At 47.6% G+C, this 24355-nt stretch overlaps 4 protein-coding genes across 4 annotated transcripts; all 4 read right to left on the reverse strand.

The window, feature by feature from the left end:
• Positions 1 to 4949: 4949 nt before the first annotated feature.
• Positions 4950 to 6419, reverse strand: ABOM_010209 (NDT80 / PhoG like DNA-binding family protein; the record flags this gene model as incomplete). The annotated part of the gene is made up of 1 exon (XM_022537337.1): positions 4950 to 6419. The coding sequence occupies one exon, from the start codon at positions 6417 to 6419 to the stop codon at positions 4950 to 4952; it is 1470 nt and encodes a 489-aa protein (XP_022384780.1).
• Positions 6420 to 16163: 9744 nt separating this feature from the next.
• On the reverse strand, positions 16164 to 17281 carry tif35 (translation initiation factor eIF3 core subunit g; the record flags this gene model as incomplete). The annotated part of the gene is made up of 4 exons (XM_022537338.1): positions 16164 to 16216; positions 16320 to 16491; positions 16566 to 17190; positions 17265 to 17281. 4 exons carry the CDS (start codon positions 17279 to 17281, stop codon positions 16164 to 16166), a joined length of 867 nt encoding a protein of 288 aa, XP_022384762.1.
• A 1368-nt stretch (positions 17282 to 18649) lies between these two features.
• Positions 18650 to 20348, reverse strand: ABOM_010211 (cytosine permease; the record flags this gene model as incomplete). Its single annotated transcript, XM_022537339.1, has 3 exons — positions 18650 to 19752; positions 19814 to 20030; positions 20121 to 20348. 3 exons carry the CDS (start codon positions 20346 to 20348, stop codon positions 18650 to 18652), a joined length of 1548 nt encoding a protein of 515 aa, XP_022384761.1.
• A 2527-nt stretch (positions 20349 to 22875) lies between these two features.
• ABOM_010212 (nitronate monooxygenase) lies at positions 22876 to 24152 on the reverse strand (the record flags this gene model as incomplete). The annotated part of the gene is made up of 4 exons (XM_022537340.1): positions 22876 to 23166; positions 23219 to 23720; positions 23786 to 24047; positions 24140 to 24152. 4 exons carry the CDS (start codon positions 24150 to 24152, stop codon positions 22876 to 22878), a joined length of 1068 nt encoding a protein of 355 aa, XP_022384760.1.
• Positions 24153 to 24355: the final 203 nt, after the last annotated feature.

The following is a 24355-nucleotide window of genomic DNA, read 5'->3' on the forward strand; positions in this document are numbered from 1 at the left end:
GTGTGTGTGTGTGTGTGTGTGTGTGTGTGTGTGTGTGTGTGTGTGTGTGTGTGTGTGTGTGTCTGTGTGTCTGTGTGTCTGTGTGTGTCTGTGTGTGTGTGTCTGTGTGTTGATATTCTTTAGGTTTGGTGTGTTTATCTCTGTTTGTATTTTTATATATGTTGTTGGTGACCCTTAAGGTATTGGTAGACTACTTCGGATGGTAATGTATACGAGCTCCAAGGTCATTACTGTTCACTTTATATTACAGAAGCAGTCAAAAGGATGCGACCCCTAGACTTGTGCATACACAGTGGCTTTAGTCACCTAGTATGAGCGGCTAGGTATCTATAAGTTCTAAGGACACATGCTCTTGACTTCCCTGTATGTGTCGCAAAACGGGCAAGGCCGTCGACATAGTGAATATATCCTAATCATCCTATTACTATAAAAATTCACGTCCCACTTCATGTCCACTCTAAATCTATCAAATGATCAAGAAAGAAACGTAGCATGTGCTGGTTGATGAAAGCCAAGTCTTTTAGCTGCTATTCAAGCCAAAATAGAGGAAGAAAAAAAAAGACGGGGGGTGGGGTTAGTAGGCTAGAAGCCCTAGTCCTTGCTCTCTGTTGATGGGCGAGTGTTTGACGAGTGTTGAGGAAAGTGGCGTAATTGTCATCGACTAAAGAGACAATATCAGAGCATTTACAATTCCGAGCAGAGGTCTAATAATCTCAGTTCATGAACAGAAAGGAGTCATCTAGTTGGCGTCTTGGATGTCTACTCCGTATTGGATCACTCCTGGGTGGTGATATCGGAGCAAATGTATCGAGCCCTAAGAGATAGTCGGATGCCTTGATCGAATGAATACAGATTGCGGCACAATATTCCAATTGGTTAGATTCAAAGGTAGTATACGTACTTCTCCTTCTAACGGGGCGGCCTACCAAACGAACAGCATTGGAGGTGTGGAGACCGCTGAATCAGTGCTGAATCTGCTGATAGTGGAGGTGTTTTGGACAGTGTACGGACAAGGTTCCACACTTAACTTAGCCAATTAATCCATGGGAAGCTACATGGCTAGCTTGCACATTTAAGTTCCTTACCCCCCCAAAAAGGTTTTATGGACTGGGGTTATACTTGACCTTTGTATAGCACCGGGAGCCAACAAAAGAACGTCGGCAGAGGACGGACGGATGGCACCGGCAGAATCAAAAGCGGTGAGAAGGGAAGATCAATCCGGCCTGAGGCAATTCATCTCATCTAAGCTAACTCTTCCAGGAATGGTGACCTTCATTCAAGTTGACGTGAAGAACAACAAGGAAGACCTGTGAGTCGACACACCTCACCATCCACCTGGCAAATCAACGATCTACAGACATGTCTCTCTGGAGGTGTGTATATACCATTCCTGTCGATGACCATTATCCGAATTGGGCCTAATCCCCGCCGCTACTAGCTCCTACCGTTCTTTGTCGCCGAAAACAAGGGCTCTCTTCGGAGTCGGCGTGATGGCTTGGGCGTCGATTGGCCTCTGGGTTTTACCGGAAGTAGAAGGCGCCATGGGCATGGCTCCAACAAAGCAGGAGCAGGAAGAGTTGGATCGTAAGATGGCGATTCGGATCTCGCGGGTGGATAAGGATGGCCACTGAAGAAGGGCCTTCGTGTGATGGAGGAGGGGGCTTCGAGTTTATTTGCAGTCGGCCTCTTTCTTCACTGACGAATGTATAGATTGTGGTCGGCCGAGTTAACTTTATCGTGTGACCGCGGGCTCAAGTCAAAGCTCCGGGACTGTCGGCAGGAGCGGACGCCCATTGGGAATCGAAATGACGGGATGTCAGCAACGGACAGACGCAAGGAGGGGCGAAGAAAGGTTGGGTAAATACAAAAGAAGAAGGACTTTCGGGATACTCAAGCAAGGCGCCTCACTACTGTACCTCTTGTTCCTCGCGTGTTGTGGGCTGTCAGAAGTTTGTTTGGCGCAACACAACATCCGGCGACCGTTTCGTGAAACCGAGATACAATGCATGGAATGTTGGAGGGAGAACAAAGAGGCGGGCTGGCAAGACGGAGAGGCGGTAGTATAGCTGGACATTGGCTCAGATCGTATGAATGGGATCCATGTAAATTAGAAAGTCAACAAGGATGCAAAGACTTCACAAAGTTTCGGAGGGATGGCTGTCCGCTTAGGATTCTCCTTGGCAGCGAGACCAGTGATGGAAGGGAGCCGTTGACTTGAATAGTCAATCTATCCCGAAAGAGACGCGCACGGTCGTCCGAGTCTCGTACATTTCAAGGATTTTAGGCCTAATCAACCTAGTCCGTGTTTTCGGGCTCAGGAAAGGCTAGGGTCTAATCCCGAAACTAGAGACACCCACACGAAAGACCCTAGGGCCTTCCAGCCTGGGGATGCTTAGCCATTGGCTCCTGGATGGCATGCGCCATGTTGAAGAGTCCAGCCGGGCAAGAACACCCTGAGCAAACCAGTGGAGCTTCGTACATGCGTTGTATGTAGTCTGTACCCGGTAGGGGAGGGTTTCAGGGTCCTGATAAGCCAAGGCCCAACCGTTACCCATAGAGAGAGAAAAAGATGAGGACGTTATTGTCATGGAGTCCACGCAGATTGGATGCAACGTTGCACAACCCTCCACTTTCTTTTCTTTTCTTTTTCTTTTTTTTTTTTTCACCCCCCAAACAGAAACATGCGCCTTGTTGGTTGCTTCTTCCCCCTCCAGAACAGCTATTTTCGTCCCACAGTTAGTCAATCTCATGTGGCTTGCAAAGTTGTCCACACCCCATCTATCACACGCATACTCTCATCTCTCTCTCCGCCGAGTTGACCCCTTGTACGACGTGCATAAACGGGCCACCTTTGAAGGAGGGTTATTGCATGAAGGCTGCCTGGGGCTGCTAATGACCGAATCACTTGTCGGTAGCGATGCGTTTGGTAATCTCTGGGAACGATGGATCCCTTTCTGATTGGCTTATAGCCTGACCGACGGGTCAATTTATGTGAGATGAGATGGGCATGTCCTGCACATCTCACTGGCGCGGAGGTTAACCACGCCTGGAGTTCTGCTGGGGGGTTTATGAAAGAAGTGACTCCAATCAAGACCGAAAATGGAAACAAGCAAGCGAGATGCAGCAACCATGCATGCCCCGACACATCGTAAACAACGCACCGAAAGCAGAAATGGGTACATTGATGGTCCCAGACGATTGACTGGAATGGTCGGAACGTGCCGAAGTGTAGGTCAAGTGGAGTTGGAGCCCAGTGATCTTAACTTCTTCGGGCAGTAGCCAGGGCTCATGTACCTAACAAAAGCCCATCAGGGCTGTTGATCCTTCATACGAAAACTATCGGCGTTGGTATGTCCCCTAATGTATGCTAGGTCGATCCTCATGAGCCCACTGACGATCATCTCCGCCAGTCTCATCTTTCTTGACGTCGTTGAGTGGCGGATCCCATGCTTTTTTGGCGGCTGAGTGTGGTGAGGGAGACAGATAGGGCGCATACTACTAGTAGTAGTATTGTTGAGATCTCATCCTGAACGAAAGGATGAATAGGGTACCAGCAGGCAACCAACACTTTCACCTCTCCATACATAGCACACACACACATACATACATACATACATACATACATTCATTCATTCATTCATACATGACAGGACAGGACAGGACAATACCAGTTAAAAAACAAGAAAGGAGGTGAGGGCGCACCCCCAACACCGCTTAACACTGGCGACCGCCAACTTTGTCCGGCACAATTATCCAAATGACCAACGTTGTCATTTCGTTTTCATTTGCCTCGGATTAACATTAGATTGAGATTTATTCATTACTCTGTCTTCTCTGTCCTTGCTCTTTTGGATGCTTGGTCGCAACAGATACTTCCTTTCTCGATCAAGGCCTTGAACTTCAAGAGGCTGGCGCGCTCCCGCCTCCTTACCTGTACAGTTTCTATGAGTAAACTTCACCACGGACAGCCGTGAACAATCTGTTTTTGCGTGCAGTTGTCAAAAACCCTGACAGCGGACATGTCCTAGTTAGGTTACTGGAAGCAAGGGCAGTAGATCGGAGAAAATGACGCCCACAGGAGCCAATGAGCAGACGATCCAAACCATCAATTTAGGTTCGTGTTCTTTATCCTAACCTAATAATTCATGTGCCCGTTCCACCATCCCTGGTGCGCCGTCATGTTGCTTCCCTTTGCCATTGGTTTCCGCCAACGGCTACGGCGGTATCTGCACAGCTTAACCATCCTGTCGGTGACCTTGACAAATTCTCTTCGAGGAAACTTCTACACGTGAACTTTTGGGACAACCCTCCCCTCAATCTTTCGAGATATGTAGGACAGTGTCAAGGAAATGATCCTGGTCCAGGACCAGGATCCAGAAAATGGTTCTTTTCTTTTTCAGAAGCAAAACAAGGGGGAAAGAAAGAAAATGAAAAAAGGGGAAGATTAAGTAGTAGGAAGTGAGAGAATAGGTGGGAAAATGACAGAAAAGAATTGACAAAGAATTGGTCGATCTCATACCAGATCAGAAGAAGGGGGGCAAAAGAGAAAAGTAAAAGTGACGGAAGCAGCGGGACAGACAAATCGTTAGTTAGTTTCATGTAATTCAGCTTGGGCAAACGAATCTGAAAATCAACTCAAGGTGGCGGTCTATCTCGCTGGCCATGGTCTGAAGCTTATCATAGAAGATAAACAAAGAAACGGACCTCCAATTTTCGTCTCTCCTAGGCCATGACGCAAACACAACAACAACAATACAACAAAATAAACAGGAAAAGTCAGCTGGCGATACATTAATCATAAAGGAATTTTAGGTTACCTAAAATTTTTAGTTTAAAGCTCCGTGAAAGGATGAAGAAGAATAATAAATCAAAAAAAGATAGAAGGAAGACGTAGCAAAATAAATCGGAGGAAGAGGAATGAAAAAAAAGTATCAAAGAGAGACACATGGCTAAGCACATAAGCTTTGGGAGCTCTGGAATCGAGGATAATGACTGCTATTATTGGAGCGTGCTGAGTAAATGGGGTCATAGCTGCTGCTGGTAGTGGGATGATGGTACATATGAGACGTCATCCTGGGTGGGTGCTTCAGGTAGTGTGAAGACTCGCCTTGTCCGTTTGATATCATGGATATCATCGGATCGAATGGCTCATGAAAGGTTGTGCTGGACTCCTCACTAGGTTTTGAGACAGGCTCATACTCGAAAGGGCGCAGTTGGTGGCGAAACTGACTTTCAGGTTTTCGGCCGTCCAGTAGTCCAAAGCTGGAGTCATGATACGAATCAATGCCTGACGTGCTCTTAACGGGATCCATAGGGTCCATGGAATCACTCAGGACGCCTATATCGAAGGCCGATGATGACGACGATGAGATGTGCGGGCTTCCACTTAGTGCGGACTGGCCAGTTGTTGCTATTTGGCTGTAGTCAGCCCGGCCATAGTGTGGACCACCGCGCTGCGAAGAGTCGTACGACATGAGGGCCAAGTGAGACCGTGCAGCTGCTCCCATGCCTGGGTGTAGTACAGCCCCTCCACTGCCGTCGCCTGAGCCACCGCTTCCCCCATCAGGACCCATGCTTGTCGAGCTGTCTCGTCGGCCATCTTTGTAATGACCGGGGGAGCGGCCGCGCACAACCATTGGATGTGACAGCTTCCTAGCAACTTTGATCCACTGGGACTCTGCAACTTCTGCGTAAAGGTCGACAACTAGGTTGTAGTATTGCTGCTGTGCTCGACGCTTCCCATTATTAGCCGTGGCCTTTTGAAACTGAATGCGCTCAAATGTATGTTGTGTCGGAGGCTGCGAAGGTTGTGGAGGACTGTTGTATGAGCCGTTATAGTCAAGAGACATCCCTACTGATTGAGAGGCTAGGCCAAATGTATGCTGACTGCCACCAGATCCAGACGAATGGCTAAGGACCAATGGTGGTGGTTGAGAGGGCTGTAAAACAACTTTCCCGGGTTTCCTCTCTGACTGTTTATCCCGCTTTGGTGTGTGTTGAACTAGCTCGCGGGCTTCGCTAAACTGTTGATTCACAATGGCTGATATGGACATGGCAAACTGCGTAACACGCTCGGTTCCTTGGTCATATTTGAGGTAAAGAGGCGTATGAGTCCATGGGTGTAGCGAGAAAGAACATGAGACAGAGAAGTAATTTCTCCGATAACAGGTCCACTTTTCATCGACCTGAAAGAATCCCTTATGTATCTTAGCTTGTATCTCTGTTTTAATAGTCTGATTGCCGCAAATGATTTGGTGTATAATATTAGTCTCGCCAAAAGGGGGAGCATCTGTCATTGGTGCTGGCATGCGCTGGACCGGCTCCATCAACATGTTCCCCGGTTGACCATATAACAAATTTTGAGATGTTCGGTCTATAGTGCTTTCCAAAACTCGCGGAGTCGTGGTGTATTGCGACATTCTGGACATGTCACTAATGCTTGATAACGATGGAAATGTGCCCCGTTGAAGCGTGTACGTTCCAGGATAGCTGTCGTTTCTCCCCAGAAGTCCAGCACTTCCAGATACGGCCGTGCTCTGCGAATGTATAGGAGAGATACCGGTAGGTGGTTGACTTCTCACCATTTCATATCAATCAATGCTCATCAATAGGCTGCTAAAGAACGAGGGTGACTAGCTTACAGAGGGGGTACCCGATGAGATCTGAAATCTGGCATTCTATCGAATGGCAGCCCCGGTGAATGCGAATAGATTGAGCCCGAGGCGGGAGAAAAGGTTTCTATGGAGGAAACCATCAGCCATAGGACTTCAGTGTGTGGCAGGCTATAGATATAACAAACCAGAGCAGGAGTCAGTAGGACTCATTAGAATTGTTGGAGATGTTGCAAAGCTAAAAATATCATCTCGAGTTAGCAGCCATGCATCTTCTCGGGTTTGCCAAATAGACGGACAAGGGGAGATAGAGCTAAGATAAAAACAACTTGTGAAAAGGGAACCAGAACTGCATATCGCCAGCGCATCGCAAGAGGACACGATGCATATAAATCAGTCAGGAGTGAACTGTAGGAAAATGTCGAGATTCTATGACACAACCTGAGGAATAGCAGCAAAATGCATGCAAGTCGCACTCAGGTTGGAAAAAAAAAGTAACATGAAGGAAAATAGAACAAGAAAAAATAGATTATAACAACCATACATAACTGGCAAGGTTGAACAAAACGTATCACCGCACCGCCATTCAACGCAGTCAGAGAAGGGGGGAAAATGCTGTGACCAGTGACTGCAGGTGGCCAAAGTGGAGCATAAAGGGCAGTCTGAATTAAAAGACAACTTACGGTACATCCTGCAGCACAGACTGCTGTGTGTTGTATCTCAAACCGTTCGTCGCAGGTATCGAGACAGGTTGTGCTAGAGGATGTCCAACGGCACTGCTTCTGCGACCATGGTCTTCATCGTCCATGGGAAAGCTGATTGGGCCAGAAAACGGGCGCTGGCCACCTGTATAGTCACTGTCGGTGGTAATTGGACCGTCCATTTGAAAAGAACTTTGCAGTAGAGTTGCTGCTGGTGAAGAGAAGCATGATCAGAACGATGGGGGAGCCACAATACAGATATACAAGAGAGCCGAATGTGCCAGAGTAAAAGGAGAGCCAAAGTGGAAAAGGTACTGAAGGTAATCGGACATTTGCCAGTCAGAATTGAAATAGGGTCTTCATCCTTGACGGCCAAGACGACGACAGTCCTTGATGTCATATCAATACAGGGAAATGAAGCAATACCAGGATTGTGTAACAGAACAAATTCCCTAAAAATACCAACAAGACGGGAAAATCAACGTTCATGTAGATCGCTCGTCATAAGCAATCCATTGGGAAGGGGGGGGGGGGGGGTCACGGGTGCAGGGAGATCCGACGTTGGAGACAGAGAGAGAGAGAGAGAGAAAATAATAAGAAAAACAATAATAATAATAATCAGAATCAAAATAATAAAATAAAATAGAAATAAATTCAGAGAAAGGGGGAAAGAAAACAAAAAAAAAATCAAAATAAAATACAATCAGAAGAAATACCAGAAAATGTAAATCAAATCCAAAAATAATAATAATAATAACAAATTCCCAATAAAATAAGACCGAGGCATAACCATAAGTAGCAGTAATACTTACAATGATTCATTGGCAAACCCACCGAAAATAATCTGAGTGAAGATGGGGTTGGGATCTTAGGACAACTTGAAGGTTCCTTAAGACCAGCCCAAATTGAGCGAGCGCTAGAGTAACGCCCAAGGAGCACTAGGCTTCTGATGGCGCTGAACAGGGGTATAATAGAGTGAAAACGTTGTCAGGGAATATGGCAGAAAGATCTGCTCATTGGATTTAGAACCCTGCGGCTCGAAGAAAAAAAAAAGGGAAAAGAAAAAGAAAAGAAAACCAAACAACGAAAAGAACCAAGAAAGGACAGTGGTCGCTGCTTCTATTCGGCGTTAATTTCTCCTTCAAGCTTGTTAGCACAGTGGCTTGGCTTCTAAAACATTGTCAACGGCTTTGAACAGGATGCTCGAGGCAAGCTAGTGAGGCGTTGGAGAGCATGGACTTTTCAGGAGAGATACAGTAGGTAGGAAGGTACTGTCAAACAAAGGAGTTGGCTGGCAATCGCAAGCCCCGAATGGACTGAAACGTTGGATCAAGGAATTTGTAGAGAACTTGGACGTCAAAAGCAATAGTGATCGGGGGTTTTTGAAGGCTAGTTTAGAAGCAGGCCAAACCAAAGAGGAAAAGAGGACGAAAAAGAAAACATGGCACGTTCCATCCGCGAGACTCGGCTTCAGGGCATCGTTGCATTTTACCGCCCACAAAGATAGACAGATGCGATCATTTGCACTCTGACGGCTGTGAAGGAGAAATGCAACGAGAGCAATACAGACACTTTGCTGTACACCAGTGTATTGTACAGCCCTGTAATAAGGTAGGTATAGGAACGTTTTGATAACAAAGGGGAGGGAAAATCAGACGAGTCCACAGACGGGGGAAATATCGGATCTACACAATGAGATCTGAAGAACCTGGCCACATGTTTTATTCTTTTTTTGGGGTGAACTTTTATTTTCCCTTGCTGAAGGGACTGGTTTGGAAAAGCAACTGGAATGGACACTGTGGAGAACAGGTAGAGAAGATGTTGGGCACGACGAAAGCTAAGGAAAGAAGCATACCTGAATCAAATCAATTGTGCGGTATTCAGTGAACGGTGTAGTGTCTTGCATTTATTGCTGCAGAATAAGACTCCAGGCTGCACGGCTATATGTAAAGTGATTGCCCGCAAACGATCGACTATGAAATTGATAATCGTCAGTCTTTGTTTCCCTCACCGAGACAAACGACCCGGCAGGCTCGATGGAAGGGTGCTAATGTTGGTTTTAGTAGTTCCCACTTTCTCTATCACAGGGGACACTGGGTGATGACTGGGAATGAGAAATCTTGGGCCGAAAATCGAGGGATCTGTCGGATTGATATTCGTTCGCAAATACCGAATGGAACGCTTCGCTCAAGTCAAGTTGGCCCTTTTCTTTTTTCTTTTTCTTTTTCTCCCTTTTTTTATTTCTATTTTTTATTTTTCCCCTTCCTTTCCCTTTACCCACACTCACGACTGCTTTCTCCGGTTCTAGCCTGACCTCCTTTACGTCCAGTGTATGACCCTTGTAGGTATGCGGCGGAATTGTCTGCAGAACGGTGTTGCGCACAAGCCCTGATAGCTCCTAGTTACCAAATTAAGCTTGAAGACGAATACCACTCTTGCCACGAGTTTGTTGTGCAATTTGGGACCATGTCGGGGACCAAAAAAAAAAATAATAATAATAAAAGCGAAAGGCGTAATAACCACAAACCAAAACTAACCAAAACCGTAAAACGAGAGATATTTTGTTGCATCTGCATTTATACAACCGATATTTCAGGTAAGAAAATAGGAACAAAGGTAAATAAAAAAAAAAGGTCACATAACAATAACACTACAATGGGTGACAGCAGAAAGGGGTCCAAGTGTAATGAAATCAGGATCATTTGGGGGCCTTTTCCTCCCCTTCATTACCCTTTTGGCCTTCTGTTAGCTTCCTTGGAATAAAACGAAGCATGAGAGCCGTCGTGGAGAATATTGTTGCATCAGCCGAAGTAGCGTGAAAGGGCACTGGACCCTGTCAGAGTGTTGGAGCAACACCGCATTGGCCAATTTCGATGTTACAACCCCTCAGCATCCAACTCCAGACACTATCAAAGCTGCACAAACTTTGAGTAGTTCCGAGGGGGAAAATGGACTCCAGCGTTGGTATGATTCAGCTGGACGCTAGTCGGCCGGCCGAACTGCTTCTAACCAGAGCACTGCCGGTAAAGTCAGCTGTTCTAGCGTGAACACCCGGTCAACGGCAGAGTGCAGCAAAGCAAATTAAGATGGCGCTAGAAAGGATTAGTAGCGACGATCATAGCCCCGGAACTCCCGTGCAGACCCCAGTCGCATGACGGAGGCTGTCGACACTACTGAGCTTAGGCAGCCGCAGACAGCCATGGCATTGGGCCTTGCCAACCAACCATGACAGAGGTACTCGTAGAATGCGTCAGTAAAATGCTGGTATAAGGGAGGCAGGGGGCCGGTGGACCCATTAAGAGGATCCATGTTCTAGACGTGACGCCTCTTTGGGGCCGTTCCAAAGAACTTTCGGGTGCTCGAGGCACGAGCACCAACTCCTGCATGAATGAGAGATCAGGCGATCGACGGTTTCCAACCAACAGTTGGGAAAATAAAAATATTTTTTTTTTCTTTTACTTTTCTTCTTTTCTTTTCTTTTTTTTTACCTTCTCAAAAGCACCCTTCCCTTATGGACATAGAGTCGGTCGCTCACCGACACCGGCGCGCGCCGGAGAGCCGATTGAACCATGCAGGCTGTATGGGTACATACTAGTATGTACTGGAATACCTACTTACCGGTTGGTCGGTAGGTTCTATAGTATGTATATCTTGGAAAGTCCATCCGTAAAACCAGATGCCGTCAACCAGGATACTAGATTCGGTAAGCATTGGAATTAATGGATCGAACCACGTATCAGGGTTGATAGCCCTCTCTCCCTCTCTCTTGTTCTTTTGCCCCTCCCCCCACAATGTTTACTGGAGTTAGTACCTGTGCTATGAGAGGCAATGAGACATATATTGGAGGAGTCCGAATTAGTAAGAATAGCTAGATCAGTGGAGAGGCGCGTTTCCCGTACACAGTATAGTTTCCAGAATTGAACTTCGGGCCCCACAAACCGGGGGAGAGTGAGACCAACACAAAGAAGTCCCATTTGAATCTCAGATTAGTGTCATCCTGTCAATTATTACTATGATTGTAGGTTCTTCTCGGGTTCTTTTTCTGTTTCTTTTTCTTTCACTCTTTTCTTTTTTCTTTCACGATTTCTTCTTATCTCGTTTGGAGATCGTCTTGTGGCAGACCCGATCATCAGCCATGCAGGAAGCTAGTTGGTCCAAATGCGATATGCATGACGCTGAAAAAGGAGGCCAAGCAGGACCATTGGCCAAAGGTCCCTGCTTAGGTCCATCCAGGACTGGAGACCAAAAAACTTGAACTTGGCGAATCATGAGTGCCTAATGGAGGAGGGTTAATGTTGTGCAGGATGTTATGTGTACGCGGGATGCGGCGCGAATCCTAGAGTAACCTCGTACAGGGGTCTCGGAGATGGTGGCGGGGTGGAGAGGTTGCATTTCAGGCCACCGATAGCCAATAAGGGCCCCTGGCGAGGAGAGGAAAAAAAATAAAAGAAGAGGGAGATAAAAAAAACTAATACATTAAAAAACAAAAAACAAATACATAGTGATGCATATGAAATGAAATCATAGGATAGGAAAAGATGTAAGAGCGTGTCGATTGACTAATCTGAGAAAATGTGGTTAGAAGGAGAAACATAGCCAGTCCACATGGAGATGATTGCATTTGAAGTGATGCTTTTGAAATTCTGTTTTCGTTTTGTATTTAGTTATTTTTCTGGGGTTGGTGTTCCCACTTACTTTGTATTTTTCTCAGTCATCCATGCAGTTTCCCTACCTAGTACTGGCAGGTTATCTCTTGTATAGAGGAGTTGTGGTGGTAAGTACTAGTAGTCGATCCCAACACAAAGGAACCGCTTTAGCGCTAACCTTGGAAAGGCTACCCCCCCCCATGGCTCCTATGGCACGTGCACCACGCTTAACCCGAGGCGGATAGCGCATGATACCTACTGTGTACTCCATTTCCCCAACTCCCATCCGAAACTAAAATGTTTTAGCCTTCTTTCACCCAACTACGTACTAACGAAATCTTGAACAATGAAAGGAATCATTGACTAACTTATCCACCCCCTGCCTGCTTTAACTTGCTTTTTTCCCTTCTTAAATCCTTCCATTATATAATTTTTTCCATTTACAGGCAACGCTCTGTGGAAGAATTAATCGTCTTTCTATTTTTGTTCGATGGGACTAGACTGACCCATGTTCCTGGATTCATCCGAGTATCCTCGTCTTATGTAACCCATCCTTGAGAAAGTCCTTCATTTGTTGTTGGTTTGATGAGATGACAGGGATTCTAAATCCGTTCTTGATTGTAAAAGAAGGTTAATCGTTAAATCCCCTCTCTTGTTGACTGACTAAACCTCTACCGTCAAGGTTCCCTTCTTTTTGTGATCATGATTTTTGACTATTATGTTTTAGTTTTAGTAGTTTTATTTTTGCGATGATCAGATCATGTTTGCCCTCCCCGTCTCTTTCGCTCTACATCTCCATCGTCAGTTAAGGTTTTGATCGTTCTAGGCCAAACTTTGACCCTCCGTTAGACTCCTACTCATGTGGGAAAAGTTGCAATACGTTGCCAGCCTTGGCTTCGGGTCTACTACTACCGACCATACTACTACTAGTGCTACTCACTTAAACCATCCAATCCAGTTAGAAGACCCCACGAGTGGATACAACGTTCTCAACCATGCTCTTGCCACATCCAGCTTAGTGGCCGGTACTAGACCGGTACCTTTTCTTGAAATGTTCCTGTACAACCGCATTATTTTATTTATTTATTTCTTTTATTTTTTTTTTTATTTTTTATTTTTTTTGGTTTTGGTTCTCAATTTACCTTGACCAGCCCTGGCAGAGAGTGAGATACTGCTAACTGACCTGCAGCTGGCCGATGGAAACTCTGGCCCCATTGCGAGAAGGCAGCAAATCTTGTCCTTCCCACGAGTCAGCGTCCAGATAAAGGAACCGCGAGTCCAGACCAGTCGGGCATTATTTCCGGGATTCCCTGCAGTCTCCACGCTTGAGAAGAAACCCATTGACAGACGGAGATTCTGGAGCTTGAACTTTCTACCGTGATTGCGATCTTCACCATGCTTTCTTTGGTCCTCAACCTTGACCTCGACTACTCTTGGCAATGGATCCCCACGACATCGACGGTGGCCCGAATACCAAACTTGTCAGCTCATCGCGCTCTCTCGAGCCAGATATGTCCTGCCTGTACCCTCAACCGGCCTGTTATCTCCACCGTCCGCCCCAGCGGGATACCGGAAGAACCGATGAGCGGGTATACTAGAATTCTTGGCTATATCGACGGAGGCTTTAACGATGGCGACGATCGACGTGGACTTTAGGTGTTGATTTGGAATTGTAGTCTGCTACCATTGCAACCCTACGCCCGAGAACCATGGACGTTTAGTGGAGCCTTATGCTCCGAATCATGCGTCCGTCACTGACCGTAAGGCCAGACTGCCAGGTTAGAAGCAGTTCCGCCTCTCGCCCCGGATCTTTTGCACCGCATCTAATGCACCCGCCGCTCACATGGATAAGGGGGTGCCTGTCCATGTGCTTTTTCCTAACGCAGTTACCGCGTGACAGCCTGATATTTCAGAATGTCCCGTGGCTGGCTTCAGCATCGACCATATCCATCCATCTGGGTCTGTTTGTTAGAAAAGAAACTTTTCCCGTTCCCACTATCGACCCTTGCCGAATCCGGTCCTGTCTGTGTGACTCAAACGGGTGCCAATTCTCGCCAGATATTACCTGCTGACACTCAACAATTTCATTCAAAAAGCTTCATTTGAGGTATCCGGAGGCTCCTCATAGGAACCATGGCCGTATCCTGTAGGTTACAACGTGGGCTCTCATCCGGACACTGGAAAATTCTCCCATAACTTAAGAGGTCAGTTGTCCTGCGCTCTGCCTTTACTGGACCCACGGCTGGCACGCCTTTCGTGGTGTCCCAGATCACCTCTACCACGCTAACTTGTTCTCGTTACGCTAAAGAAGAACCCTAACGAATTGCGCCACGGACCAAAATGATCCTGAAACCAATGAAGATGAAGAGTCAGCGCAGGAAGACTATTGTTGAGCTAGTCGAACTTGACCCAGCCAGTACAACAAAGAGGCAACCGTTATACCTTATTTACGTTAGCGGCATTAACTTGAACCTCGGACGATGACAACCTATTCGACGGCCCGCCATGCTGACTTCCGCCCAAACTCAGAGCTTCCTACTCGTCCATGACAGCTGCCAGTCCAAGAAGCGCTTGAGTGACACAGACGGGTGTGAAAATCTGCTCACGAGCCAACAGGCTGCGGCCTTGATTTGGAATATCGACGATTCGCCCGTTCTGAGAATCCCATCCACGAAACTGATGACGACGACGAGCCCGATAAACCCCAGGCCGCCTGCGATGTAACCGGACTTACTGGACCCGGGCTCTTTCACGTTCCTTCCAGTATCACCGAGCATCCCACCCATTGGATGAGAGATACGAAGCTGATCAGATTTCTGGCGGCCCTGACCCTGCGTTACACGCAGCTCATACGGGTGATGCTACGCTATACCGCCATTTCATCGTTCGGCCGACGAAACCGGTCCACACATCGCCACAGAGAGTGGTATCCTGGAAATCCCCAGCCCATTGTCCGTAGATATATTCGCACATGTAAGTCCAGGTCCACACGGCACTGCGGTGAGGGTTTAGGAATTAGTCCCAATGGCTGTCTCCCGCGTATGTACCATTGCGTGTGCTATGCATGTCTCTTAGCTGCAGGAGTTCCCATCTGAGAATGAAATTTTAAAAAAAAAAAAAAAAAAAGGTGACAGTATATACATACAATGGGCTATCGACTTCTAGAAAAGGAAAGAAAAAACCAAATAACCCAAATCAAACCCCTCCTGGAATCCTACTTGCCTACGTAGCACCCGAGGTCCCATCTCCCAATCTCACTCGAGTCCTAAGTACGGTACCTTCGATTTCCCCCCTACCTCCCACAAAAGTACGCAGACCTGAAACCACCCCCCCAAACCCGTTTCAACAAAGTACCCAAGCTCGTAAGCATCATCAGAGTCAGACAAATCTCCATTCTCTCCTCGATCCGGGAATCTAAGCCTCCTCCTCATCTCACACAAAGCACCTTAGGTTGCCCACTTCTATTATTAAACATAAACACAAACACAAATATAAACGTACACACAGAGACAGAGACAGACCGATACATGTCTGCCTCAGATCATCCTCGACCCAAGTTACGGCCCACCCGCTGTCACACAGGCAGGCTTAAGGTTCTTCAAGACATGGGTTCCGGGGGGTGGGCGTCGTGAGAATTGATCGTCCATGGTTCGGGGGGAAGGCCTTGGATTAGAGTTTTGTTTCCTTTTTCCTTTTTGGGAGGAAGGGTCTTTTTTTGTTTTCTAGGTTGTTGTTGTTGTAGTAGTAGTAGTAGTTGTTGTTGTGGGTATTTGTTATTGTGGACGACGACCTTTATGCCGTTTCTAGGGGGGGGTTGAGGTTGGGTTTGAGTTTGTGCTTTTGCTCTTTTTGGGTGTGTCTAGCTTTTTTTTTTTTTCCAACTGTTTTCTTTTGGTCTATCATTTGCTATCCATATTGAGATTGGGAAGAAGTTGAGGGAAGAGGAAAGAGGAAAGAGGAGAGGACACTAGGTAAAATGGAAACCCCCTCTCTAGAACCGTAACTTTTCTTTGTGTAGAAATCGACAAACAGCAAATGTAAATGACACGGTTTGGATGCCTTTCAGTAATCATCATTATCGATCAGTTCATACATTACAAAGAAAAGATTCCTCAGCCATGAAGGAAGGAAGCCCGCCTGACGAAAAGATCCAAAAGTGTCGTAAACCGGAACGAGAAGAAGAAATGGTATGCGGAGTAGGTGGTTTATGTGGTTCTCTTCGCGAACTCGACGCGGAGGATAAGATGGCGGTAACCGACTAGGAGGGTTTGTTAGCTTGTCTCTCTTTCTCTCTTTTGTTGTTTTCCTTCTTCTTTTGGTGTATTCTCTTCGATACTGGGAGAGTTGGGGGAGGAACGTACAGCCATCCATCTTCTCGCAGGCGCGTGCAGCGTCGCTGCGATCTGCGAAACTGATGAAAGCGAAGCCCTTGGCTCGTTGGGTCTCTCTGTCTCTGGCAAGGAAGACTCTGGTGACGCGGCCGAAGCGCTCGAACAGATCGCGGAGTTCTCCTTCTTCCGCCAGCTCGGATACCTGTTTGCTCGTGGTTAGGATCAACATGACATAGATAGAGGGAAAAAAAGTGTAGGGTAAGATAAGAAACTCACGTTTGTAACTCTCAGAGTCGCCAGATCGTCCTTCTCGAACTTGCCACCCATTCTCTCGCCGCCGCCAGCAGCACCTTTCCGGAGATGAGGAGGCACGTAGCTGCCAGATCCGGTGCCGACAGCACCGGCTGCTTCATCGGCTTCACCGGCGGCACCAGCGCCACCGGCGGACTCGTCGACAGGCGCCATGGTATCCTTGAACGGACAACGGGCAGTAAAGTGCTCTCCGCTGCAAATACGACACTTGACCTTCTTGTCCTTGAGCTGATCCTTCATGCTGCCCTTCTCGCCGCCGTTCTTCTCCGCCTCCGCGGCCTGTGCCTTCCAGTTGATGCTGGGTCTGAAAACGATGTTCTCACCGACGGAGGTGGTATCGAAGGATGGTCCGGGAGCGTGGCCCTTCTCGAGACCGAACTTGGCCCAGGACCTCCGCTCCGCAACCTGGGGGTTGACATGTTCCCTCACGACGGTGGTCTTGATCCGGCGGGTGACCTTCACCTTCTTGCCCTCATCGTTGAAGCGGTACGACACAACGGTCTTGGTGCCATCTTTATTGGTTGTGACTTGTTGCGCGGGGAGCGCGGAGGGGTCATCGAACTCCTCGTCGTCGGCCCAGTCGGCGCGGCTGCAAAAAGTTGCAAAATTTTCATGTCAGGGGACTTCCGCCGACGCGGGTTTATGGGGTCCGGTCGCACTTACTTTGCTAGTTTGGACATTGTGCTTTATGTGGTGATCTGCAAATGTTGCTGAATTTCTTAGGATTTCAACGAAAGATCCGTTGTGGATTTGTTCGGCGCGGCAAAGACCTGTGGCGCAGTTGGTGGCTTGTACCGGGGGAGCTGGGCTCACGTGATGCCATCTGGAGCATCTCTTCGTAGCCCTACTTTTGGTGCATCAAGTCTAGCAAAAGACTAGAAACAACCTGGTTTTACAGTTTTGTTAAACTGGTGATATATTATTGGATATACTAACTCATATTTTAGCAGCATGGAAATAACAAGGAAACACACCATGCTGGCCCATATATAAAAATGACTGCTACGGAGTAGTACCCTCTAGTCTTCCAAGGCAGACACTCATTAGTGACTCAATTCATTATACCTCTGAGCTTGCATAATGACTTAGATTGATCTGATGTAATCGATCTCGACGTACATTGGTATGTTATTGTAGAGGACTGCAAGGATATACCGGATAATGTGCCTATTTGTGTTCCTTTCCTGGTTATGCGGCCAGCCTTGTTTCGAGGCCCAGAAGGCAATGGTCGTTGTTCGGGTGTATAGTTGTGCCTTGGAATCAGAGGGTGAGAGTGAAACTGGCAACTGATACTAGTTACTTTTGGTGTTGATCTCGCGTACTGTGCTCATATCAACTGCGATGGTCCAAACTGGACTTGGAAGAAGTACGTATGTATGTGTGTGAAGAGATAAAGGGAAAGGCTATTGCCAGAATAATTCCTGTAAACGACTTTCCATGTTTTGGTTTACCTCTCAACAGACTGGCAAATGGACACCAATACTAATAGTATATAGAGTTTTCACTGTTGTGCTCCCAATTCTTTTTGGAGTAGGTCTTAGCGGCCTTCTGAAGTTCTAACTATAACTTTGCAAATGAGACCACTCCATGTGGGTGTATGCGAATGCACTTGTTTTCATGGACATCAGCATAGAATCCCTTGACAATGTACACCTGGATTTGAACCTCAGGACATGAGGTCTGACTGGTAGATACGGGGAATCAACGCTTTCGAGGCTCAACATCTTATATCTGAGTCTGAGCCGTATGGAGTCTACCAACAATACTGCCTTGGTAATTAGTGGTCTGTATTGCTTATAAAGCGAGATATCTGGAGCTACATACGGGATGCTCATTTACAGGGTTCGCACATCCTTTAAAGATATACACGTAGTATATTAACATCTAAATTACAAACACATATATACATGACTCGCGGTATCATGAAAATGCAACCAAGCATCCCAAAAGAGAACGGTTGATGCCGTTAAGAACGACATAATAGACATAATCAAAATAGAACGTATTCACAGACCCATACCCCAAACGCAAGAAAATAAACCGAACAATTACCGACCAAACACCTTCAACTCAGCCGTTCTCAAGAAGATATAGGACACCGAAGCAAAAACAAATGCTAACTCGAACCCGACGTCACCACCACTGGGTAGCGCACCCGCATGTTTCGCAATCGGTCCGATCCACCACGACTGGCTCATTCCAGTGACCATACCGGCGATACCGAAGCCGAAAGCAACCGCAGCCGCAATGCCTGGGGGAAGCTTGTTGGGCTTGTCATAAATCTCAATGCGGTATCCACCGAAGCCACGTTTGAAGACGAAGTGGTCAGTGAGTGAAATCCCGGAGTAGATAGCGAGCCAATAAGCAATGATGTTCATGAAGTTCTCCAGGATAGTCTCGAAATGGGAATATCCTGGAATGGCAATGGCCACTGAGGCGCAGGAACCCAGGAAGACCCAGATGAAACGAGGAATTCTTTGGGTATAACGGCTCAGAACTTGGAGGGTCAGGGAAACGGAGTAGATGTTGGGGCAGTTGTTGGCGACAATGGAAAGGGCAAGGATCACGAGACAGAACTTGCCGAATCCCCCAAGAGGCTCGAGAACAGCAGCGAGCAAACCTCCGTTTCCGGAAGCTGTGTAGCCAGCTTGGTACTTGTTGTCGCCATCGTTGAGACTGGTGGCGGTCATAACGGCGATTCCAAGGAATTGTGTGAATATCAGAGGAACGATCAGACCGGCCCACGCTGAGAAGAAGATCTTGCGGCGACTGCGGTCTCTGGGTTGGTACACCGTGTAATCGGCTGCGTAACTGGTCCAACCAGTGGCGAATCCGTACACAGTTGAGCCAAAGGAAAGGCAGCTACCCAGTTCGGATTTTCCGACGCCCATGGGGATATTCACAAAATCTCCGGAGTGGGCAAATGTGCCGAAGACGATCATGAAGACGATAAATGTGGGCACCCAACTCCAGTATTCGTACATGTGAACGACTTTATATCCGGCGAAAGTGATAATAAACGTGCAGAACGCGATAATTATAACACCTGCAAACCCTGGGACGTCGTTGTTGACCGCATGGAGGAGCTGAGCCCCAACGATTGCGTTGGCAGCGGACCAACCAATACAGGCCAAAACGTTGAGGCAGGCAACTAAGGCAAGTATTAGTAACTAGTTTACTAGAATACGACAGCACAAATCAGATATACTCACTAAACTTGGTCCCCCAGTATCCGAACCAGAACCGTGAGAGAACCATTTGTCGTAGGCCGAAAGGAGGGCCAAAGCACGAAAAGAATCCCACAGTCATGATGCCCAACAGGTTGAAGAAGAGATTCACTAGGATGGCATCGACGAAACCAAGCGCGAAGAGGGATTTTCCGAGGACACCAATGGCAAAGGAACTGACTACCATGTTGGCCGCCAACCACTGCGTGTTGGGTCAGTTGGACAGGCGGTCTTGGAATACCAGACAATAGCTGGCATAGACAAAATTAACGCAACGGAATCATGAACACACCATGCTGCCAATATTGAAGTACGACGTATCCGTTTGCTCCTCTGGTGGTACCCGTTCAATCCCACGCTGTTCGATGTTGATCTTCCCTGCGAGCCGCTGGAGCTTCGCATACAGTGAATCACCGTATACAAACGTCTCCCCGGGCACGGCACCATCGCTGCTGGTGTCCAATGTCGACTTCGCCACCTGAGGACCTTTTTCAAGGTCTTGGTCCTTCCTTCCAAACATCGTAGTAGATTCGGGAGTGCGATATGGCCGTTTTTTTTTCCAACGATGATTTTCTGGTTGAAGAAGATCCCCACCAATGAAGGAGGGAACTTGAGAACTGAGAGGGTCTGAGAGCTAGATAGCTCTTAAACCGGCCAAGGAGGATTGGTAGGGAGAAGGAGGGGAACGGAAGTAATCAACCTGAGGTTCACATCTTTCCTTTTTCTTTCTTTTTTCCTCTGCGTCAGAGGATGGGGGAGCTCGGAATAAATATCTGGTCGGAAGGACTAGGACAAATTCTTCCCACACATCTCCACTCGATCTCAACCCAGCGAGAATTGCCGCGACCGCGTAACTTCCGCTGGGTTCACTTGTCGCGTGTCTTCCCAAATCCAGGTCAAGCCTTTTTTTACTCGTTTCGAGAAGGCCGTCGGGGATCCACTTGTGCCTTAGCCCTAAGGTTGACTCCCCTAACGGGCCTTTTCGACGAATCATGGATCGACAAGCTTTCTCTTAATCATCCTGATTGGTGGATAGGGAATTTTCTCGGAGGGCCAAGCACCATCGAGAGTTTCTTGATTGGCTGCAAATTTTGACAAGCCATGTGGGCCCGACCAAGAGTGGCAACGTGGGTGATAAGACTTTCGCTGCTGATAGGCACCGTTCCTGATAATCTCGGTCACTGATACCATATCATTTGCCTTGAATCAAGCTTTTGCCTACTACTAGTAATCGATCCCAGTTATCTCGCATTGCTCACTAACGATACGGCTCTTCATATCTTCATAAGAGCATCGGACAACACCGATACCGTCCTACTAGTCCAATCTGACTACTCTATACAGGATGGATCCTGGCTCCCCCCGACAACATACAATATAGATTGTCTATATTACTTTAATATCACAGATTCATTTCGACGTGACACGATAGGACGTTCAGTCACGATACGGAGACAATATCTCGTTGATATCAACGTGTTCGACTACGTTATCTAGATCCCTCACTTCCCTACATGAACATCACCTTGCTCCATATGATGATGATACTATCCTACATAAGCAGTCTTGCCCAGGGATCGTCCACATCCCTTCTCCAGATCTCTTGCTTACCCCGCGCCAGCGGAAACTTACGATCTCTCTAGTCTCAACTCACAGCTCGGTAATCGCCGTCTCAGATAAGGCATCCAATCAGACAAGCTATGGATTGTCCTTGGCACAGCTGCAGCTCTAACTCATGTATCTTCGGATTGGCGAATACCAAAGATGACTGCATCAGCAAGTGTTCTAGATAATGAGTAGATATCCAGTAGTTCAAACCCTTAAATCTTCCCTTGAAAGTTTAGATTTGCTGATATTTATATGCTCCGGACGCGGCCGGAAACTATCATTTGGATGTAACATTGTAATTTGTCTCTACTAACTCGTTGTGGCCCATGAAAGAAAGCGCCCAGGTACTCAGCTAGCTTATATATCCAAATAGACAATTTCCAACCAGCAGTATACTAACCCCGTCTGTATCCTCAGGCATCATATCGTGATTCCCCACATACATCAGTCATGTTACATCGGGCGTTTTGGCCACATATTAGACCGCTCCCCATATCGCATTGGCATCAATGTGTTCACTACTCTAAATTCTAACATTCACATAACCATCCTCCTCACCCATCCAACCCATAATTGAACCCAACCCAAACGCCCCAAACAGTAATAGTAGACACGCCAATAACCTCCACGAAGACACCAGGCAACATGAGATGCCCACCCCAAGCCCTAATCCGAACCTCAAGTGGATCAACCCCCCGACCCGTAATCCCCACCCGCATGCAAAAAAACCCGCCACAGAAGTTCCACCTCGGCAGCTCAGCTCAAGTCCTTACCGCTAAACCCCTCTGTCCATTGAAAGGGGTTGCATGAAGCGCGTTGCTTATGGAGTTGTCAAGTGCAAGCTGCCACGACCTAGATTCACTGAGATACTGTGTTCGTGTACCGCTCGAGTATCCGTTTGATGATTTGTATAGCATGGTCTGTTACGAGTTGACAGGGTTCCTTCTGATGAGTCAGCGGCTTTTTGCCACTGTTCCCCATTTATTATTCTCTTGTTGATATTTACGGAACGGTTCCAGGTTCGGTCGGTTTCATGGTCGGGTTTGGGTGGAGAGGGAAATTTGCACGGGTCCGGCTTGCCGAGCCGATTGCATAATTCTTGGGCTCGGTCGGGATCATTCTTTTACCGGTGTCTTTGGGAATGGAGTAGGTTGCCTTATTTGGTATGAAGGCACTTAGGTCAGATTAAATACTCTCTTGCTTGGTAAGCAGTCTTTGGTAACTAATCTATGGTCTTACTTTCTGTCGCACAAAGTTGCAGATACCAGAGTTTTGTCTGTAGCTGCAATTGAATTGTGGTACAGTCCGGCTGCTGGAGTACTCTCAGGCGGAAAAGAAACTTTGTAACGGAGAACGCTAACCAGTATCAATGGTCATGAAAATCAACATTTATATGCACCATCCTCATACCCGGAGTGCGCCATTAAGAATGAAATTATTTACAGTTTAGCAAGCATCTTGTGGCCCTTCTGCAGCAGATCAGAGGCATCATTAACAAGCTCATCAACAATAGCCTTGGCAGACTTCTTCTCGTTGACAACGGCAGCAACCTTGCCCATCAGGAAGGGACGGGCGTTGTCCAGGGTCTCGTCATCAACGTCATCAGGCAGGTTCTCCATGTCGTGCTCGACAGGGATGACACCCTTGGCGGTCAATTGCTTGATCTCTTCCTGGCGGTTCTCTTCCCAGTTCTTGATGTAGGCGTTGTTGCGAACACGAAGGGGACGACCCTATAAACTGGTTAGCAAGAACGTACACGTCGAGGCATGCCCGAAAACCTACAGTGAAGATAATGGTGCGGACATTGTCCTCGAATCCAGCAGTGCGGACGGCCTCCTGGTGAGCAACGGGAGCACCGGCCTCATCGGACAGGATGAAGCGAGTACCGATCCAGACAGCAGAGGCACCAAGCATAAGAGCGGCGGCAACCGAGTTACCGTTGAACAAACCACCGGCAGCAACGACCTGCACGGGCTGGCCGGTCAATGGGCTCTTCTTGCCTTGGCACAGCTTGGCAACGGTAGGGATGAGGACGGTAGTCGGAACATCACCAGTGTGACCACCACCTTCACCACCCTGGGCGCAGATGATATCTACGCCAACATCAAGAGCCTTCTGAACGTGCTTGGGGTGTCCGATCATGTTCATGCACAGGATGCCAGCACCGTGAAGCTTCTCAACGACATGCTTGGGAGGGACGCCGACGGCCGAAACGAATAAGCGAGCACCGCTCTCAATGATGATGTCCACAAGCTCGTCAAGCTTTCCCTTGGTGTAGTCGTAGCTGAGGCCAAGCTGGTTAGCATTTCCACATCTCACCCAAGGTGTCCTAGATATAGAGAAGCTTACTTGGTCTTTCGTGCACTTCCTCCGACCTGCGGAAGCAAAAGGTCGACACCGAAAGGCGCATTCTTGTCGTTCAAGTAGCTCTTGAGTTCTGTAATCTGTTCACGAAGCATGTCGGGAGTGTAGCCAACACCACCGATGACACCGAGGCCACCGGCGTTGGTGACCGCTGCGGCCAACTTAGGACCGGCGGCCACGTTCATACCTGCCAGCAGGATGGGGTGTTGGATCTTGAGCAGATCCGTGAGGGTGGTACGGATTTTCTCTGTCAAAATCTGCGATTAGCACTTCTATCTAGGTGGATTGCCACAGCTCCCTATCACATGATGGAAGGGCAGAAAGGCGGTGGGAGCTTACGAGGAGAAGCCATGGTTGAGGGTGGGACGTTAGAAGAGAAAGTAACTGAGAATCAAAAGATAGATGTAGTGAAGATGATCAGGAACGATGACATGTGGAGAGTATGGAGAAATAAGTCCTAAATATAGGAGGAGAGGAGGATGTAGCGAACCGAGGAGGAAGCATGATCATGACAGCCTCGGTTGCAACTTTGACACGGGACCTCCGAGTGAACTT

The sequence above is a fragment of the Aspergillus bombycis genome (genome assembly GCF_001792695.1).
Source record: "Aspergillus bombycis strain NRRL26010 chromosome Unknown contig00122, whole genome shotgun sequence".
Lineage (NCBI taxonomy): Eukaryota > Fungi > Ascomycota > Eurotiomycetes > Eurotiales > Aspergillaceae > Aspergillus > Aspergillus bombycis.